General features: G+C 36.2%; 1 protein-coding gene across 2 annotated transcripts in view; it reads right to left on the reverse strand.

The window, feature by feature from the left end:
- Positions 1-20,522, reverse strand: part of TBC1D23 (TBC1 domain family member 23) — a 54,490-nt gene that overhangs the window by 20,688 nt on the left and 13,280 nt on the right. For both annotated transcript variants that reach the window (XM_077821626.1, XM_077821620.1), the window contains exons 2-10: positions 18,968-19,079; positions 18,591-18,696; positions 12,297-12,501; positions 9,346-9,469; positions 6,760-6,884; positions 6,609-6,655; positions 5,363-5,466; positions 4,545-4,667; positions 3,372-3,464 (exon numbers count right to left, since the gene is read on the reverse strand). In XM_077821626.1, the coding sequence (XP_077677752.1) occupies positions 3,372-3,464; positions 4,545-4,667; positions 5,363-5,466; positions 6,609-6,655; positions 6,760-6,884; positions 9,346-9,469; positions 12,297-12,501; positions 18,591-18,696; positions 18,968-19,079 (1,039 nt within the window). The remainder of the gene's footprint in view (positions 1-3,371; positions 3,465-4,544; positions 4,668-5,362; positions 5,467-6,608; positions 6,656-6,759; positions 6,885-9,345; positions 9,470-12,296; positions 12,502-18,590; positions 18,697-18,967; positions 19,080-20,522) is intronic.

Consider the following 20,522-nt stretch of genomic DNA (forward strand, 5'->3'; position numbering starts at 1 on the left):
ATTGAATCGCCCATTACTAATACTTGTCTCTTTTGAATAGCTGGAGTTCCCTCCCCCGGAGAGGTATCCTCAGTGTGAAAGGATACCACATCATCATCTGGAAGGAGGGTCCCAACTATGGGATTGTTTCCCTCTGCTCCAGTTAGATACTTTCTTTCCCTGCGACTTTCATCCTCCTCAACAGCACAGAGGCTGTCAGACCGGGGATGGGACCATTCTGCTTTGTCCCAGAAAGTCTCATCTATGTACCTCTCTGCCTCCCTGAGCTCCTCCAGTTCAGCCACTCTGGTCTCCAAAGCCCGTACATGGTCTCTGAGGGCCAGGAGCTCTTTGCACCGAATGCACTCATACGCCACCTGCCCACAGGGAGATGAGAGATGTAGGGAAGGGCTAGTTGTGTAACAACTTATAACTGTCTGAGCTCCTGAAACAAACAGACAAATTTAAGATAGCCAGATGGATGAAAGGTTCTTAGTACACTTCGAAAACTAGAACTGTGTTAGCTTCTAGACTACAGAACAGAATACACTACAGGTCAGATTTATCACACAAATAACAACATGCGCAGCCTGTCAAAAAGGGGAAGAAAAGTGGACTTCCCAAATCCAGTGACTCCCGCCACCCCCAAGGGGCAGGGGCTTAAGAAAGGAGACTTAATTAAGTCCATCAGAAAAATTCAGCTCACACAACAGGTTAAGAGAAAAAAAAATTTTTTTTTAATCTAGTTTTCTAGTTGGACTTCATAATGAGGCACACAGATCTAACAACTTGCCCAAGGTGACACAGCAAGTCAGTAGTTCAACCCAAATTAGAACCAGGGTCCTCTTACAGCCAAATGCTGTAATTTTTAATTACTCGTTAAACCCCACTACTTCCTGCCACTAAAGCCATATACAAATTACATGGAGTCAAATGTTTACTCCCCCTGTGAAAGTATTTCACCTGTTACATGTGAATAAAGTGCATTAAAGTTACCTGAATAGCTTTTATTCTCAATCAGCAATTGTTTGGACATACTGCTTCTTACATTAAATCCTCCATACTGTACCCAGCATACACACAAATAAAACTGCAAAAGGTTATTTTTATTAATTGAATGTGTTTTCATCAGTGATATGACAGCTTGTTTTATTTATTCCAGTAAGGGCAATTATAGCCAGTCAACTGTAAAATTACAGCAATTAATCCCAGTTTATCTCTCGTTTAAATGCCTGACTATTTTAATATGTCCAGTATATTGAAAAGGGAAGACCTTTTGAAGGAGTTTGAAGGACCTAATTTTGATTAATAAAACATATTATTCTATAACATGCAACAGTTAAAGGGGCCTATTTCTACCTCAATGAACACAAATATTTCATTAAGGCTAATGCGAGTTATTATCCACATGCATCAATAGGAAAATATGTAAGTTTCTTTCCTACATAAATATTGGTTCACTTGCAAAAAGAACTTACCTGTACAGACAATAATTGTATTTAAATATTCAGTATTAACTGCCTTCTGATGATTAAAACAATACTACAGAAACATGAAAACTAGTGATATAAATGAAGGACATAAAAACTTTCATTCATAACGTAAGAATGGCCATATGGGGCTCAGACCAATGGGCCATCTAGTATCCTGTCTTCCTATAGTGGCCAGTGCCAGATGCTTTAGGGAATGATCGAACATGGCAATTATTGAATGATCCATCTTCTGTCATCCAGTCCCAGCTTCTGGAAGCCAGAGGTTTAGGGACACCCAGAGAATGGGGTTGCGTTCCTGACCCTCTTGGCTAATAGCCACTGATGGACCTATCTTCCATTAATTTATCTAATTCTTTTTTGAACCCAGTTATAATTTTGGCCTTCACAACAACCCAAAAGTTCCACAGGTTGACTGTGCATTGAGTGAAGTATTTATTTCCTTATGTTTGTTTTAAACTTGCTGCTATAAATATAATAGGTGACCCCTGATTTTTGTGCTATGCGAAGTGGTAAACACTTCCCTATTCACTTTCTCCACAGCCTTCATGATTTTGGAGGCCACTATCATATCCCCACATAGTCATCTCTTTTCTAAGCTAAGCAGTGCCAGTCTTTTTAATCTCTCCTTGTATGCAAGCTGTTCCATACCCCTAATAATTTTTGTTGCTCTTCTCTGTACTTTTTCCAATTCTAACATACCTTTTTTGAGATGGGGTGACCAGAACTGCACGCAGTATTCAAGGGGTGGGCATATCATGGATTTCTATAGTGGCATTATGATATTTTCTGTTTCATTATCTATCCTTTTCCTAATGGTTCCTAACATTGTTAGCTTTTTGGACTCTTGCTGCACACTGAGCAGATGTTTTCAAAGAACTATCCACGATCATTCCAAGATCTCTTTCTTGAGTGGTAACAGCTAATTTAGATCCCATCCTTTTGTATGTATCGTTGGGACTGTTTGCCAATGTACATTACTTTGCACATAGCAACACTATATTTCATCTTTTTGTTGCCCATTTCTGTGATCAGAATGATCAATGATCAAAAAGCACTTTATGAGCTACATATATGGTATTCACTTCACTGAGCAACAAAAAACAGCGACCTCTGAGGTGAAACAACTGCATTACAAGACAGTTTAGGACAATAAGCGAATAATGTTATGGCACCCAAATGAAATGGCAGAGACAATTTCAAGAAGGCAAAAATGTGTAATAAGAGTTCACACCCACACTTGTACAGAAATTCCAGTGGGATCTGCAATGAAGTTAACAGGATCTCAGTTTTACATTTCAGCCCCAAGACTAACATACCTTCCCTCATAGCGCAATGAGAGCTTTAATGACTAAGGGACAAACTCAGCAGTATCTCCCAGCAGCACAGTGCCCCGTAAAGCCACACTGTAGTCTTGCTTTAGTACTGACAAAGAAGAGTGCCACCTACTAAATTACTTGGAGTTCTCATCCAAGCAGGATGAGATTTTGACACACCAGGATTTCGCTTATGTTGGCTTTCTACTGGTGTCACAAAAGATTAAACTTGTCAGCAAGATGGCTGCTACCAGCATACACTCAACAAAGTAAATATACATTTAGTTTTAGATAAAATATACACTAAGTTTTAAGGAATACTATTTGCCAATATAACATTTCAGGGGGAAAAATATCTGGGGCAAATTGGGTAGAGACTTTAAAAAAAAACAAAACAAAAACCTAGGACTTTTAGAAAAAGCTCACTTCTGAAACATGGAAGTATAAACTGAAGACCACCATCAAGTGCTCCATTGGCTAGAATTTGAGAACCCGTGGTTTGTGGAACTAGACATCTCTCTCTCAGTTTTGTTTTAACTAAGGAAGTTAAAGAACAGCTCTTGTCCAAAACATAAAGCATACTAACCAAGTCTGAGTCTAGGTGAAATGCTGTTGATAAATGCCCAGCATTGTATTGTTCTGCAGGACGACAATCCACTACAAAGAACCTTACTCCTTCCTGAAAGAAAAACATTTTACCTGTTGCAATTTACTAATTTGAAGTTTAAAATAATTAATGGGAAAGTCACATCATTCAAATGTATTTGTTATGCAAACCACTTTTTAGTAAGAACTCTTATGCTTTAGGGATGGATCTCCTGATGTGACTTACTAGTTATCAAAAAACTATGTTTAGTGTGGGAGTGCCCAGCTAGAGCAGTATAGCAATAACACCAATAATGCCCCAACAGTGATCTTACATTAACATAGCAGTTTTCATTTCCAACAGACTCCAAGTGCTATATACACAATGAAATCATTTTAACCATCATTGGGAAGAAATGCAGACCCTACTTAATAGCACACAATACACAGTGAGAACCAACATAAAATTAAAGCTAAGCATGTGATTAAGTGCTTAGCTCAAAAGGGGTAGATGTAAGCATATGTTCAATGCTTTACTGACTTGAGGCCAGAAAACTTATTAAAAAGGCAGGTACCTTTTTAAAGACAAAACATTGTCTTACTGTCTTATGGGCTTACATCAAACTACAACATTATCCATGTATTATACTAAAATACTGAGAGTAAAATCTCTGCATGCTAGTATATTTGTCTTACAAACTAATACACAAATACTTAGATCCTTAGCACAAATTCACATTTCACAACCCAAAGGCAGGATTCTCTTGTAGCAGTATTTTAGTCACAGGTAAAGAGTTGATCTTTCACTGGAATATTGTGTGCGCACACAAGTGTGTGTTTTGTTTTTAAGTCTGCATCCCTATTTCAGGAAAACAAATTAAGGGAATGCCACCCTAGGCTCCTCACCACCCATGAAAAGCCTACTATTTTTTTTTTGTTTGGGGGGGGTCGGGGGTAGGGTGGGGTGGTATCATTGCCCGTCATAGCAAGGCTGCGCTGTGGCCAGGAAATCCTTTACAAGGGAGCTAGAATCTCAAGGCACGAAATTATTTCTAAATCAGCAAACAGTAACTTGTATTTTGAGCTCCTAAAAAAATATTTCAGCTAGATGGGAAAATGAAAGATTTCTACTCTCCTTTTGGAAAACAGCAATGTAGTATGTCTAGTTACTGACCCCTTGTTGCTGATTTGCTTGAAGAATCTCAGATACTGAAATTGCTAGACAGAGAGCTTGGCTCAAGTCTGTGTCGTCATCCTTGAGTCCCAATAAGCTGCTGCCAAAGAGACTGTTGTTGTTCTATTATGGTAAGACACAAAATACCTTTTACATTAATTGCAATTATTATAATTTAAAAAAAAAAAATCAGACTCCAATCTAAGATTGTTACTTCTACAATGTTACAGGTGTATGTTGGACTTTATAGACAAGTTAAAAATAAGAGTCAGCCATATCTTGGTCACATGAGTTTTTCCATCAGAGAATTTCTGAAAACCATTAAAACAGCCAGACTTCCCTTACATTCAAGTTTGTCAAATAATAATTTGACAGCCCTATATCACTACAGTTGTGTCAACATGGTTAAAAAAAAAACACATTTTTTCATCTCAGCAAACAGAAGTTGGTGTTAAGGAAATCCTGCCCCTTTGGTAATCCCCATTACTGGTCTACTACAAAACATGTGTACACCATGCTCAGAAGAAAGCACAACAAGCAAGCCAAAAGTAATGAGTACCAGTTACAAGTTATTAGTTGCACTGATGTCAGTGGGACTACTTATGACAGTAGGAAGTGCAGGACTTTCCAGTATACAAAGAGCCCTATTTATCCTTCATCTTAATAGCTTTTTCTGCTCACTTTCTCAAAATTACATCCAAGATTGCTATCCGATCCCTGCCAGAGAACTACTATATCAGTTTGGCCTGTCTGAATTGCTCAGTGTTCATAAAAATCACCAAGTTATAAAGTAATTTCCTCAACTGCTTGGCTATTACCTTTCTGAAAGAAGTTGGAGTTTTACTATAATAATACTGTGCCAAAGAGAAAAGGTCTTCTATATCTTCTATATCCAAACTGGCTGGGGAAGTTTCTAGGAATCCTGTAACATGCAACATATGGAAATTAATACTTAAAACATTTAAACAAACATTGCATGTGGCCTTTTCAAACAGTAAAATATACTTTCTTTAATAAAGCACAACACAATTTTTTTGACTAACCTGCATGTTAGTTTATCCTCTCATTCAGGAACATAATTGTTTTGGAAGTTACATATTCAAAATATGTACCATTTACCAGTACATTTGTGAATATAGCGGTGGCTTCTTAAGCTGCCTGTATTGTTGAGTGATGGGATGGGACTGCTAGTCAAATCTCATTAGTTACAGACTGGTGGAGCCAGAAAATGCAGGAAATATCTGTTGTCCCCTTGAACGTTTCTGAACCTCAGAAACACCACACACATGCATGTTATTTGCTAGGTGTTTGAGCTTCAACTCAGAATTACTCATGTTTAGAGCATTTCTATCTAAATTTATAGTTTAATCCTAAATCAATACTTCACCTAGTAAAGAGATAGCTCAGGAAGATCCAGGGAAAGCACCAAAAACTCTTAGTGACTATTTGACACTTATCTGTCCATCATGATGAAAGGGTGAAACTCAGCAGTGTATGCCAATATGGCAAAAAACCCAAACAACTTTACTGTGTATTACTGGATTTATTAAAAAAGTAAATACTTTCTTTTTTATTTTATTTTTTAGGTTTAATAGTTCATAGACCTGCATTTTCATTGATGTGAACACAACATTAGAAATATAATAGATGAGATCCCTACCCAAGGAGCCTACAGTCTAATTCATATAAATGAAGACATGAGGGAAAGAACATACACAAAAATGGGTGCATAGAGTGTCTAAGAGAAAGAGCTAGTGAGAGGACTGGAGCATGAATAGAGAGGTTGTTTCAAGCACATGAAGAAAGGCATGCTGCCAAGTGTGAGAGAAGGAAAGAGAAATGCAAGAAAAGCATGGGTAGGATGCAAAAAGTGACAGGGGAATGAAGGAAGAAATGAAAGCAGAATACAGGCAGAAAGTGTTACAATGCAGTGATTTGAAGGTGACAATCAGGAACATTATGAAAAGAAACCGCGAGTGAGGGGATTTGCTGAGGGAGCGATGGAATCAGACTGGCAAATGGGGAAGATTATTTTAGCAGCAGCATTACAAGAGCAGTACGTACTTATCATTTCTTCTCTGCTGTCCGATTCTTGTGCTAAAATAACATCTCTGAAAATAGTAGAAACACAAGTATGGATTAAGTCAGTAAAAACAAACACCAAATACGGACAAAACTGAGACCAACGAATTCATATTATTAACTATGTACTCACTTTGCATTGACAAGGATGATTAACATTAAGAAATAAATAAAAAATGGATCTGCTTGTTGTAGGTATCCATCCCATATTGCCTGAGTGACTTCAGCTGAGCAGTAATATGAAAAGAGGCTTCCAAGCTGAAACGTTGGGGAACAGCGTGAAACAAAGCAGAGTCAGGAACAACTTTAGCAGGACTACAATACTGCTAACAGATAGACAAGCTAGCTAAAAGAAAAACATTGAGGACAAGGTGCCACTAGTACTCCTTTTCTTTTTTTGAAACTGTACATCTGCACTGTGCATTGAAGGGTAATTCTACCCTTAAAAATTACTTTTTAAAAAGTTGCATAGTGGGGATCCAGATGGTTTCTCTATTTTTACGTATTCTCACTTCACAGCTGAAGTTTTTTTTTGTTTTTTACTGTCAGCCCTACAAGCTCAACTTGGGATCTGAAAGTTAGGCTGGGCTTAATTCTGGCTCATATGTCTTCAGCAATAGAGGTTTTGAAATTTAACTTAGTTGTTAATTTTGATGAGGCATAAGCCATAACGGAATTCATTCCCTACTGTTTTGTTGGCTGTGCAGGGCTAATCTTAACAAGAAGTAGTGACAGAACTTATTCTAGTCAGTAAGCAAGCAGACATGACTTTGAATACACACTGTGAAACAGTGAATACCTATTAAGGTGGAGCCATTTTTACATTTTCACAGTTGAACCAGACTAAATTAAAGAGGATCACACATATAGTTTGGCAGTGAGACACACCATCTAAGTTTTAAAGCATTAGGCTGACAGATGAGTTACTAATTATCTGCCAGGAATGGAGTGTTTTATTACCATTATAAAAAAACTAATCTTTGGGCGCGCACACTTTTAAAAAATGTATCCTTTCCACTACACAGAAAGTGCAAAGTGGATGAAAGAAAACAAGCTGTGAATTTCCTTCCCTGCTGGACAACATTTGTAATGATACTTAACTGAAAGGCGTAATACTTGGCTGATTTAGGGGCTTGCTGAGCCTACTGTTGTGCTCCAGATGGGATCGCTATTGTCATGGCTTTCAATAGCACTTCACCTACAAAACCTATCTTGAGAGCATTTAACACCTCCCAATTTGCTATTGTAATAAGGGTCAGAAGGGTTGAACAATTTTGAGTCAAGCTCTGTTGAATACGGTCTTTCTTTGAAAGACAATGGTGCACTGACAGATATAAATGGTGTTTCTTACAAACTTTTGTGTGTTTGAATTCCCACTCCCAATCCCTCAAAATATAGTGATCTTAGAAAGAGCAGTTTCAGAGTAACAGCAATGTTAGTCTGTATTCGCAAAAAAGAAAAGGAGTACTTGTGGCACCTTAGAGACTAACAAATTTATTTGAGCATAAGCTTTCGTGGGCTACAGCTTATGCTCAGATAAATTTGTTAGTCTCTAAGGTGCTACAAGTACTCCTTTTCTTTTTATAGAATAGTTATTGAAACATACTTTCACTAGGGAGTAATATACAGATATACTAGATAGACTACAGTCAAATCTGACTGCTGCTTTAGATGATGACTGGCCAAAGCTAGATTTTATTTATTTGTGTGTGTATATTAATATTAGATTTTACCTGCTGCAGTTTAGTATTAAGTTAGTAGCAGCACAGAAAGCTCTAATTAAAAGAGGTGCTATTTTATACACAGTTTTATGGCTTTTTATTCCTCTAGCTTGAAGTGAAGAACCTTTGAAAAACTTGGTAGAGCCCAAGGATGCAAAAATACACCCTGACTGCTAGGATCTAGGTTTCACAGCTTACCATCAGTGTCTTTACTACAGACTTTACTTTACAGACTTCTCTTGCAAAATATAATTTAAGAAAACTGTCTCAAATAAAGTTTTGGATTTCCTACACTACTATCGAGTTTGATCTTGCAGTTTTTTGATGCACATTCATACTGACTTCAATATGATGTGTGACTACAAAACAAGTGCCAGGTCATATTAATTAGCAAATTAAAGGTTGGGGGAAAAGGCCAATTCTTTAAGAGACAGTGACACACAGCCTTGGGCTGCAATCCTGAAAAGAATTATTTTAGTATTAGTTCTGTCAACTCAAATATTTTAGTTAAGTGAGGGAGGAATTTAAAAAAACAGACAACAGTAACTTGAATTTATAAAATGAATTAGCCCTATTCTAATCCATAATCTCTGAACTGACGTCCATATGCAAAACAACTGAATATATGGAGAAGTGGTATGCAGTACTATTTAACCACCTCTTGGAAGCGGCAGTCAACTCAGACACTGCCACTCATACTTAATACGAAGCACTTCCAATCCCTAGTATCAATAGCTTAGGTTTTATTTCTACAGTAAGGATCTAATGTTCACAAGATCTCACCTTCTATTTGGAATGGAATGACTAGAGACTATAAAAGTGACATACTAAAAAACCATACACCTTTGTGTTCTTCTATTTCAGAACACTTTGGAAGTGATTAAAAAAATAAAACCTCCAAATTCCTTTTGCATCACTATTCCATAGCTCAGCAGTTTGTACTTAAAAGTTTCTACAGAAATTTATTTTATTATGTTTCCCTACTTTCACTTTATTACCCAGTTGAGTGCATACGAGTCCGGTGTCATCTTCTTAGTGTCAAGAAAGGAGCACAGTTCAGGCTCATGATACTGGAGGAGAAGCCTAAATAGATGAAATGGTCTCCCCTTCTGGAAACAATCCCTAAAAAGCAAGTTGCAAGACAATGTTTATGAAAACACCATAATACTCCAGTCATTAGGCTTATATTGGCAATTCTTAGCTAAGAAGAAAACATAACTTTATGTGTATTAAGAGGAAACATGTAATCCCTTCGCTCATACAAATGGCCACATCAAAACTGATCAGATGGTGGGGAGAATTAACAAATACTTTAACATTTTTAAACAATTTAAGCCACTACATTTAAATATCAAAATGAAGTTTAAACATTCGTTTGTGAAAGTCACTTTCGGCAGGAGTGTGCCTCAATCTAAACAGAGAATATTGTTAACTATTCTAATAGAACTGACCAAAGTGATTTTAAAAGATCTCCATGTACACCTGAATAAAAATTTCACATTAAGCAACTAGTGGGGAGGGAAGAGAGGCAATCATGGTATGGAGTAGGGCAAAATAAATTTGGAAGACAGTAAAGACAAATCTTTCTTGTTAGTTAAGTTCACTCAATACACAGCTCTCCCAATCAATGTAGTTCAATGTAGGTATGTGGGCAATTATATTATGTTGAAGTTTGAAGTGAAACATTCCACCAATTTAATGAGTTATTTTAATTATTAAAAGATTTCTGCTTTCCCATTCAGTTAACAGTGTAATGGTAACAAACCGAAGACAGACATTCCATTGTCTTATTTTTAGCATAACAATTTAGGCTCAAAAATTAATTTCAATCTGAATGGTTAATAGAAGAGTTCAAGTCTCTCACACTTTATCAGCTACTAATATTCAAAATGGACTAAAAAAAAACTTTCAGAATTTAGAGAATTAGTTTCTCTGAGTTTCAGCTTACGATTGTAATAAAATCTCCATTTCAGATGTAGCAGGATTTTTCTCAAATTGCTCTGCTGAATAAATTGCTCCCTACTACTTACCAGCTCAATCAATCCTCTAGTGGCCTGTCCAGATGTCTAAATGCAATTCACTGCCTCTCAAGAGCAGCGAGTTCAAATACCTACCTCCTCTATCACTGGAGGGGTGAAAAGGCAGAATGACACAAAGAAAAAAAAAAAGTGCTCAAGATGCTGATTTAAGAATCACTCTCTAGCCAAAGAAAGAGCAGAACTGACCACCTTAAGAGGAATCTATTTTCCACCCCTCACTAGAGGGAATATTGCCATGAGAAAACAGAATTCTCAACCTAACCCCTGCCAGCATTATCAAATGAGGATAGGAAATACTGTAGACTCTATCATCAACCATTCAGCAACATTCTAGGTTGTTTATCACTATTTCAGATCATATACTAAAACACATGTTGTGCTAATTCGTATCTTTGCATGTGATAAATGTGTGCTCATCTGTTTTCATTTTCTCCTGCTGAGGGGTAAAGAAATAGCCCTTTAATAAAAACAGATGTGTCAACATTAATGGCTTGACATTTTCATGTAAGCAGTTAGTTTACTCTGTCCAGCTAATAAGAATCATTATTATTCTACATGATAAGGAGAGAAATACAGCTAGATGCAGGGAGAAGAGAACTTCATTATTATTACAATAAATAAACAAACTTTTGAGAACAGGTATCACATGTAAGAAAGGTTTGAAAATCACTCTCTCTGTAAGAATTATATTAATTTTCTACATTGTGTCCTCCTTCCCTTGTTTTGTTAAATAAGCTGTTTTCAAGAGAAACCAGCTACGGTTTAACAGTTCATCTGCTCTTTCCGCACATATCCCTACCTGATGTCAACATTCTGTTAAAACAATTTCTACAACAACCTGCCTACAATTAGGATTTCAGGTAAGTATCAGCAACAGGTAAAATTATTAACAAGAAATCCTGTTTTCATTAAGTTGCCTTTTTTTTTTGTATGTGGAAAGTATAAGGATAGTCCTATGGTTAAGGCACTGGACTTGGACACAAAAGATCTGGGTTCCATTCCCAACTCTGTGACAGACTGTCTGTGAAATGTTGGCCAAATTATTTAAATCTCTTCATTTCTCATTTGTAAAATGGGGATAATACTTCCTCTCACACCCTTTGTCTCATCTAGACTAAGATCTTTGAGCAGAGACTGTCCATTAGTATGTCTATGTATAGCACTTTGCACATTTGGAGTATCCAGGCACTACTGTAGCACAAGTAATATTAATTTTAATATGAGGGAGTAAATGTAGTGGTTAGAACAGCAGGGGGTGTTTCAAGATTCCTGAGTTTTATTTCCAAATTTAGTTTTATTTCCAAATTGATTATCTACTGTGTAGCTTGGGAAATCAGACCTTTATGTGCCTCAGTTTACGCACCCATTAACATGAGGACAATAGTCTCTACCTCCTTTATGGTGATGTTGAGAAACTTAGTGTTTGTGAAGTGCTTTGAAGTCACTGGAAGGCAGGCATTATAGACAAGCAAAATGCTAATAAGGGAAGAGAAAGTTCACCTTACAGAACATATAGGCAGAACAGTTTCTAAACAAGTACTTCCCATATTGCATGAGGTGATAATGTGCTTTTTAAAAGGTCTAGGGAATGTGTGCCAGTTACATGTGAATTAGTTAGATCATGAAAACTTCGGTAGTCATTTTCTGGAATCATATCTAACATGTCTGTAGCATTTAGATGAGTTACATTTTCATGTACACCTCCAATTTTACAATAATCTGAGGGAATGTGGCAGTGTTGCTACAAACAATGCTACTCCTTTATTACTGCAGAAATCTCTATACCATTTGCAAAATCCACCATAATCTATCTTTTGAGAGAAACTAGTTCTGAAAAATTTACATATTCGATGCCAGCAACAGTAGTGTGTTCTCTCTCTCACACACACACACACACACACTTACTTTACCTAGGAATGTACTTGTTCATGATAGCATAAAAGCAATTGTATAAATCATTGCGTGGAATTCGAAGATGCACCAGTGGCTTCAGTAGATGTATCCAACCGAGGCAGGAACTGTATTTAACATTACGTGATTTACAATAAAAGGTAGTAACGGATTCAATATCCAAAAGTAATACGGACTTCTCTTCTTCTGGCACCGTCAGCTGATCTGGAAATAGAAAAGTATAACAAATACTTGAGACAGTTACAGAATAGTTTCATATGGCAGTTACGCTCACATACAGAACTGTAACTGACTGCAGATAGAGTAGCTCGAATCAGATTTTTAAGTGATGGTGTGAAAACAGGTTTTAAGTAGGGCTGTCAAGCGATTAAAAAATTAATCACAATTAATTGTGCTGTTAAACAATAATAGAATGCTATTTATTTAAATTTTTTGGACATTTTCTACATTTTCAAATATATTGATTTCAATTACAACACAGAATACAAAGTGTACAGTGCTCACTTTATTTTTGATTACAAATATTTGCACTGTAAAAAAAGAAATAGTATTTTTCAATTCACCTAACACAAGTACTGTAGTGCAATATCATGAAAGTTGAACTTACAAAATGTAGAATTATGTACAAAAATAACTGCATTCAAAAATAAACAACGTGAAACTTTAGAGCCTACAAATCCACTCAGTCCTATTTCTTGTTCACCCAATTGCTCAGACAAAAAAAGTTTGTTTACATTTGCAGAAGATAATGCTGCCTGCTTCTTGTTTACAATGTCACCTGAAAGTGAAAACAGGCGTTTGCATGACACTGTTGTAGCTAGTGTCGCAAGATATTTACATGCCAGATGCACTAAAGATTCATATGTCCCTTCATGGGGACACGCATCCATGCCGATGATGGATTCTGCTTGATAACCATCCAAAGCAGTGTAGACCGATGCATGTTCATTTTCATCATCATGAGTCGTCAGATGCCACCAGCAGAAGGTTGATTTTCTTTTTTGGTGAGTGTTGCTCTTGTAATACTTCTGAAATCATGCTTTACACCTTGTCCCTCACAGATTTTGGAAGGCACTTCAGATCCTTAAATCTTGGGTCAAGTGCTGTAGCTATCTTTAGAAATTTAACATTGGTATCTTTGCATTTTGTCAAGTTTGAAGTGAAAGTGTTCTTAAAACGAACAACATGTGCTGGGTCATTTTCTGAGACTGCTATAACATGAAATATATGGCAGAATGCAGGTAAAACAGAGCAGGAGACATACAATTCTCCTCCAAGGAGTTCACAAATGTAATTAACACATTTTTTTTTAACAAGCATCATAAGCATGGAAGCATGTCCTCTGGAATGATGGGCAAAGCATGAAGAAGCATATGAATCTTTAGCACATCTGGCACATAAATATCTGGCCAATTACAAAAGTGCCATGCAAATGCCTGTTCTCACTTTCAGCTGACATTGTAATTAAGAAGTGGGCAGCATTATCTTCCATAAATGTAAACAAACTTATTTCTTTAATGATTGGCTGAACAAGGAGTGGGACTGAGTGAACTTGTAGGCACTAAAGTTTTACATAACTGCACTAAAAATGAAACAATGAACAAAAAAACCTACATTTGTAAGTTGCACTTTCATGATAAAGAGATTGCACTTCAGTACTTGTATGAAGTGAATTGAAAAAATACTATTTCTTTTGTTTATCATTTTTACAGTGCAAATATTTGTAATAAAAAGGAATATAAAGTGAGCACTGTACACTTTGAATTCTGTGTTGTAACTGAAATAGATATTTGAAAATGTAGAAAACATCCAAAATATTTAATAAATTTCCGTTGCTATTCTATTGTTTAACAGTGCGATTAATTTTTTTGAGTTAATCGCATGAGTTAACTGTGATTAATCGACAGCCCTAGTTTTAAGAAAAAGGCATTGGCCTAAATTTTCAAAGCAAGCGTCACAATGAAGTGGGAACAGATGAGACTGTATTTTCTAGCCTACATGAAACAAAGAGGTAGATTTAAAATGTGCTAAATGCCCCTCTTTTATTCCAATTTGGAGCACTCAGCACATAACAGTCTCTCCAGCTCCACAAGTCAAAAGGGACTTTTAATTCAACAGATTAATCAATAATGCATATCTCCAATTCCTCAAAAACCCACTTACATACAAAACTTGAATTCTGATCTCAGACAGATTAAAATATCAGAGCAGGTCTTCTGATGGCAAAATTAGAGAGTTGTCATACTCAAACTACATATCTCCTCTGTTGTAGAGGTGTAGGCTGTGCTTGTTAGCCTAATAAAGTTGCTAGTCTCCCCTCCTACCTTTCTCCTCCACGCCCCCTCTGGCTACCAGGGATTGGGAAATGAGGGGAGGTGGCAGACAGAGGGAAAAGACTTGCAGACTGATCAGGCTGACAAGCACAGTTTGCATCTCCACACTGCAGCACATTCTGTAGTTGAAAAGCCTGCCTGGTGAACTGCAAGAGGAGACCCACTCTGACAATCCTTAGGAGGTTAGTCAGGGCAGGACTCACTGACAAACCTTACCGGTCACAAGCAGTATGGAAAAGGGGGGGGGGGGTATAACAGGAGTGGGATAAAGAACATAGGTTAATGAGTGAGCTAGCTGTCTGTTTAACCAGTTTGCATTCAGAACAGCCAGCCCGCAAATGCAAATGCCAGGTTAGGTAGCAGAGATTGGGATGGATACAGACCATGGTTGAGGAACAAGAAAGCATACAGGCTGGAAACCGTTTGACTCGCCTGTGTTACTACCTTCCCAGAGTCCAAGGTGATGGTGGTGTACACAAAAAGCACAGCTGTTAAATCAGGTAGGCAAGCCGACAGCCCTGGAAAAGGGATGTAACTGGCAGACTGACTGTTCTATCCAGGGTAGATTAATTTAAAAATATTACTTTTAATCACGACTCAAAATCCTTGATTTTCACTTACTGATTTAAATCATCAATTTTAATCATGTTTTCCAATTATACTTTTTAGGTATTTTCCTAAAGAGAGGTTCATTCTTGCTAGTTGGTATAACCATTAAAACATGTTGATTTGATTATTTACAACTAAATAAAGCTTTTAAACTAGATGTGGTAACTTTTGCTAACCAGGGGGTATATAATTATACCCATTTATTTCAGCAAATATGTAGCTTAGCATATTTATTCAGATTTCTATGTTTTCATTGTTAGAAAGTGTATTTCTTATTTACAAGGTAATTAACTTTTTATTCACGCTTTGTGTCAAGCTACATTTGAACGGAAATTCAAATTCAATTAAAAATGTGAAAAACTAGCATTTTAAAATAATTTTTATTGAACATTACCAGAAGTGAGTTGCATACATAACAGAGATGCAAAGCTGTCCTGCAGAGACTGAAAGTATTGACATTTGGAAAAAATACCAGCATTCACTCCACTGTGAAGACTGAAAATGATACTTAATGAAGAACTTGACATCACGACCTATTTATAAAGCTTGACCTCTAAATTAAATGTTTTTACATTTATTCTCTCTATGTATAAAAGCAGCCTTTAACTCAACATTTACAATTTATAAGGAGAGCTCATTGATTCAGTATATTTTTCATTTTATTTTACTTGATTATAGTAAGTTTAGATCTTAACATAGGTTGTCACAAATAAAAGTTTAATTTTGAACAGGCTTATTTTATAAAAGAAAAAATGTGAATAAAAATCCAATTTAAATAAAAATTGGATTTTTACTTTAAAAAGATTTTTCACACATACCCTTCCTCTCCTCCCTCCCCCGGTCATCTCTCTTTATGCAGCTGAATTGGGTAACGACAAAAAAAGGGGAATGACTGTCTGTGTTTAATTAAGTATAGGCTGCTTTTAATTTAACATGTTATAATAATAAGTGTGTCCACATGAAGTTTGTGGTGACTAGTTATTTTGCTACAGGGACCCCACAACCCATAACTGATGGTAAAAATTATCTACAAAGGACGCATTTAAAAAGGTTTCCTTCACAAAAGTTGGTAAATATTTTTTTATAATATATAAAAGAAAATGCAAGTGTTATCTGAAGAGTTATAAATTTGCAGACTCAATACCCTCACTAAAGTGTGAAATAGAGGATTTTAATCCTGTTTTAAATGCAAGTCTTAGATATAACCTTAACACCATGTTATATTGATTAGATTAATTACTTTGGTATGGTCACAAAACTAGTTATATGAAAGTTTTCTTTTGGCCTGACGAGAAAAACAGGGAAAAAAAAACCACAAGGAATAGTGACTTTACAGATGTAATGTGCCATAGTTCCATACAACATTAAAATTGATTGTGCCATTTTGCTGTATTCCTGAAAAAGCTAAGTAACCTAATAACATTAATAGTGGCGTTTTAGATTTTTTTTTCTATTTACTTAAGTGATTTTTTTTCAGAAGTGAAACAGGGAAGAGGAATTCACATAGGGAACAGCTTTTTCTTCTCAATAGCTACTATACAAATGCAAAAACAGTTTAAAAATTATTATTGGATTATTGGTACATTATGCTAAGGACTTCTGGAAGCCCTTCAATGACAATTTCTAGAACTAGGGCTAGTGCATTTGCAGCAGTTTGTTTAGTTTTTTTAAGGTTCTGTAATGGTGGATAGGGAGAAAAGTGAAACGAGAGGAAGAGAAACAATGAAATAATGGCCACCAGTTTCCAAAGCAGTTCTGCATCCAATTCTGAATTCTGCAAAGAAATGTAGAGCTCCTGGCTATGACATATCTAGTAGCAAATACACAGGGGGACACGTAATGATAACTAGTCACTGGCTGAAGTTTAGGATATATATATTTTATAAAGAAACCTGCTCATCCATTGCTCTGCTTACATACATAAAACCTTAAGTCATATAACTGGACCAGCATCAAAAACTATAGATCACCCCCAAACCACACAATACTCTGACATTTCCTTCATCTAATCCACTCAGATCTAACCTCTTAGAGAGCTGAAGACTGGCTTTGCAGCCTAGCTTGAAAGTAAACAAAGTAAAACAAAAACAGGAACTGGAAGAATTCAAATGCAAGGGTAGGGATTGCCTAAGTTACTAAAGGGATGTTATCAACTTAAAAGTAGTCACTTTTGCATAAAAATGAGTTAGGAGTATTTTCAGATAAAGCACTTGCCACTTAATCTTCCTGACAAATATTGTAGTTTTAAAATGGCATTTTCCTATGTTATTTATCACTTCTTCTTGTGTTGCTGTGTGAAATACCTAAACAAAAAGGGGAAACTGACTGGCACAAAGGGAGTGGGGGACTGAAAAAGGAAAGGAATTCCCTCTCTCATCTTTCAGTTCTAGTAAACTTAGGGGTCCCTTCTAACTACAGCTGACAAAAAGTTCTAGACAAAAAGAGTAATTTAAATTGACAATGTCCATTTAAGTTTATTTCTCTCTCCTATATGAAGTCACTGGAAGTAACCCGGCTCTAAGTTAAAAAAAAATGAGTTCCTTGTTTTAGATTAGAGACTAACCAATTTATTTGAGCATGAGCTTTCGTGAGCTACAGCTCACTTCATCTGATGAAGTGAGCTGTAGCTCACGAAAGCTCATGCTCAAATAAATTGGTTAGTCTCTAAGGTGCCACAAGTACTCCTTTTCTTTTTGCGAATACAGACTAACACGGCTGTTACTCTGAAACTTGTTTTAGATTGCGTTTAAAAATATAGCTAAAAATATGTGCAACTGTGTTACAGAAGTATTACACACTGCTGTAGCTGGTACCCCCATCTTAATATCCAATGGGGACAGAATGAGTTAAACCGATGGGAGACTGTTCCTCCCTCAAAAGTTGTAGGAAGTGGTATTGGTGATTAAGTGAACCTGAGAGTCAGCACTGAATCAGTGTTTATTATGGTGTTAGGAGGCACTGTGTTGCTCTTTGGCATAAGATGGCAACTCATCCCAAAGTTCAAAACCTGAAGGACATTATATAAAACACATCAAATGCAACAGACCAACTTTTTTGAAAGTGGTAATTTACATTTTTCAACACAGTCTCAATCACAGCCCTTTTTCCATTGGATTGTATTTGGATTATGCAGTTTCTCACATAACAGATAATACTTTGCACTTCCTGCATGTCTTCCATTCAAAGATAAAGTTTTGCTTGCACATCGAAGATATTCAGTTATTCTTCTGTGCTAAGCTTTTACCTTCCCCACCCAAAATCCCCTTCACAGTTTAAATACTAGTGAAGATAATTATGTTAAACAACATGACTCTAAGAGAGCAAGCATTACAGAAATGTAATCAAACTTACCAATTAGCTCTTGGCAATCCTTGTGAATTATGCTCTGTTCCGGTAGATCTAAACAACCATCCCAGGATGCCAGACTGTCCCCTTTTCTTACAACATTCAGTGCAATCTGAAAACAAACAGTTCTTCAAAGCATTACTGGCTGTACCTATGCAGCGATTTAGTTACTGCACTCAATGAACTCTACAGATTTAAGCTCAAAGGAGAATAAACATTTCAAAACTGAATTAAACACACTTCAGAATTCTGCATGGCACACATGCACACACAAATGGGGGTGGGGGGTAATCCTTTTATAATTATTCATGATACTGAAGCCATCAGCTTCAAATAAAAATATATCTGCAAGCATTATCCTCTTTATTTAAAGTCATAGTTACCTTCCAGACTTTGGCTCTCAAATCAGCAGGCAGTGGTCTCCCTTGAATTATGTTTCTTACTGTTTCAAGGTCACAACCTCCTTCTTCTAGAGCTTCTTCAAGGTCTTTTTCCCTACAGAAAATTTTTGTAATACATTTAAAAGTACTTTAAACAGGAAAATATGTTTTGATTATTCAGTATCGTCCTGTATGTATACACATGTGGTATCTGCTAAAGATCCCTCCAAGCTGGAGGATGCCATCAACCTAAAAAATATATATATTTAAAAATACGTTTCCTGACCTGTTATTTATAAAAACTTCGATTATTGAAACCAAATACTGTAAAACCTAATTTATTTTTCACAATGTGTGTGGTCTGCTTGACTTCTAATTCCACTCAGTTTAAATAATGAAAATGAATTATTTCATTTTCTGGTTCCCATGAAGTGGCACATTGCTACAAAATTGGTCTAACATTGCAGAAGATTGTTTAAACCTAAGGAGCTGCACTATTTTCATTGATATGTTAGAGATTCTAAGGAAGCATTTTTTCACCCACACATGACACACTCAAATGCAAATTCGGGACCTAAATTAGGTGGCAATGTCTCATTAAATAAAATCATTAGATGACCTAGATACTGGAAAAATATTTTCCAGTGGTTTATCAATAGTTAACTCAACTCCATATTTCCTTTTTCAGATGCATTCATGTCATGGGATGCTAGCCAATTAATTAACCTAGTCTTCAGTTTTATCTGGCATAATTAGTGTGGCAAACATAAAAGAAAACAAAAAAACCCAACAAATCAATGGATTTAAAAGATATCAAAAAGCTTTTAACACTAATATTGCAATATAACAAGTTAGCATATAACAGAATACTCAAGATGTTCCAGTTGTAAGATTTTTTTTTAATGTCTCACCAAAAATGTTTAAATGTAGACAAAACAGGTGATTATTCAGAAAGTGAAAACTACGTACGTATTTTTAACAGATAATATCTTCTTGCTGGCTGCAGTTGAACATTTCACACACTTGCAGACTGAATGCACCTGTTCAGCTACCTCTTACAATTTCATGTGAAGTTACAATTATGGCAAAATGGCAGGTGCAATGGGATATCAGAAGTGACAGTTAAAACAGTTTGTCTACAGAGTGAGAAGAGCGTGACACACTTGACATATATTAAGTACAGAATGATTCTACTCCAAAATACAGAGATGTATATACTTGCACATGTGGGTACTAAAGGCTTATCAGTTCAAGCGCTCTGTTAGTAACTAGTGTTGCCACATCACAATCTACTTAGTGGACTTCATTGTCCTTTAAAAAGGTATGTTTCATAAGGAAGAATTGTGGTACTGGCTGATATTAAATTCTAACATTCTATAGCAGACCCAGTAAAATTCCTCACATTTAGGCACTTTTCTTATGGTATGTATTTGCCCATGGTCTTCGGTAGCTACAGTTCATATTCCTGTAATAGATACAGCAAGTCAGATGCTAGTTTAGTATGCTAATTTTAATGTTTAACTACCCACTCCCAATGGAGTTCCTTGATCAAGACATA

The sequence above is a fragment of the Eretmochelys imbricata genome, chromosome 1, assembly GCF_965152235.1.
Source record: "Eretmochelys imbricata isolate rEreImb1 chromosome 1, rEreImb1.hap1, whole genome shotgun sequence".
NCBI classification, from domain to species: domain Eukaryota; kingdom Metazoa; phylum Chordata; order Testudines; family Cheloniidae; genus Eretmochelys; species Eretmochelys imbricata.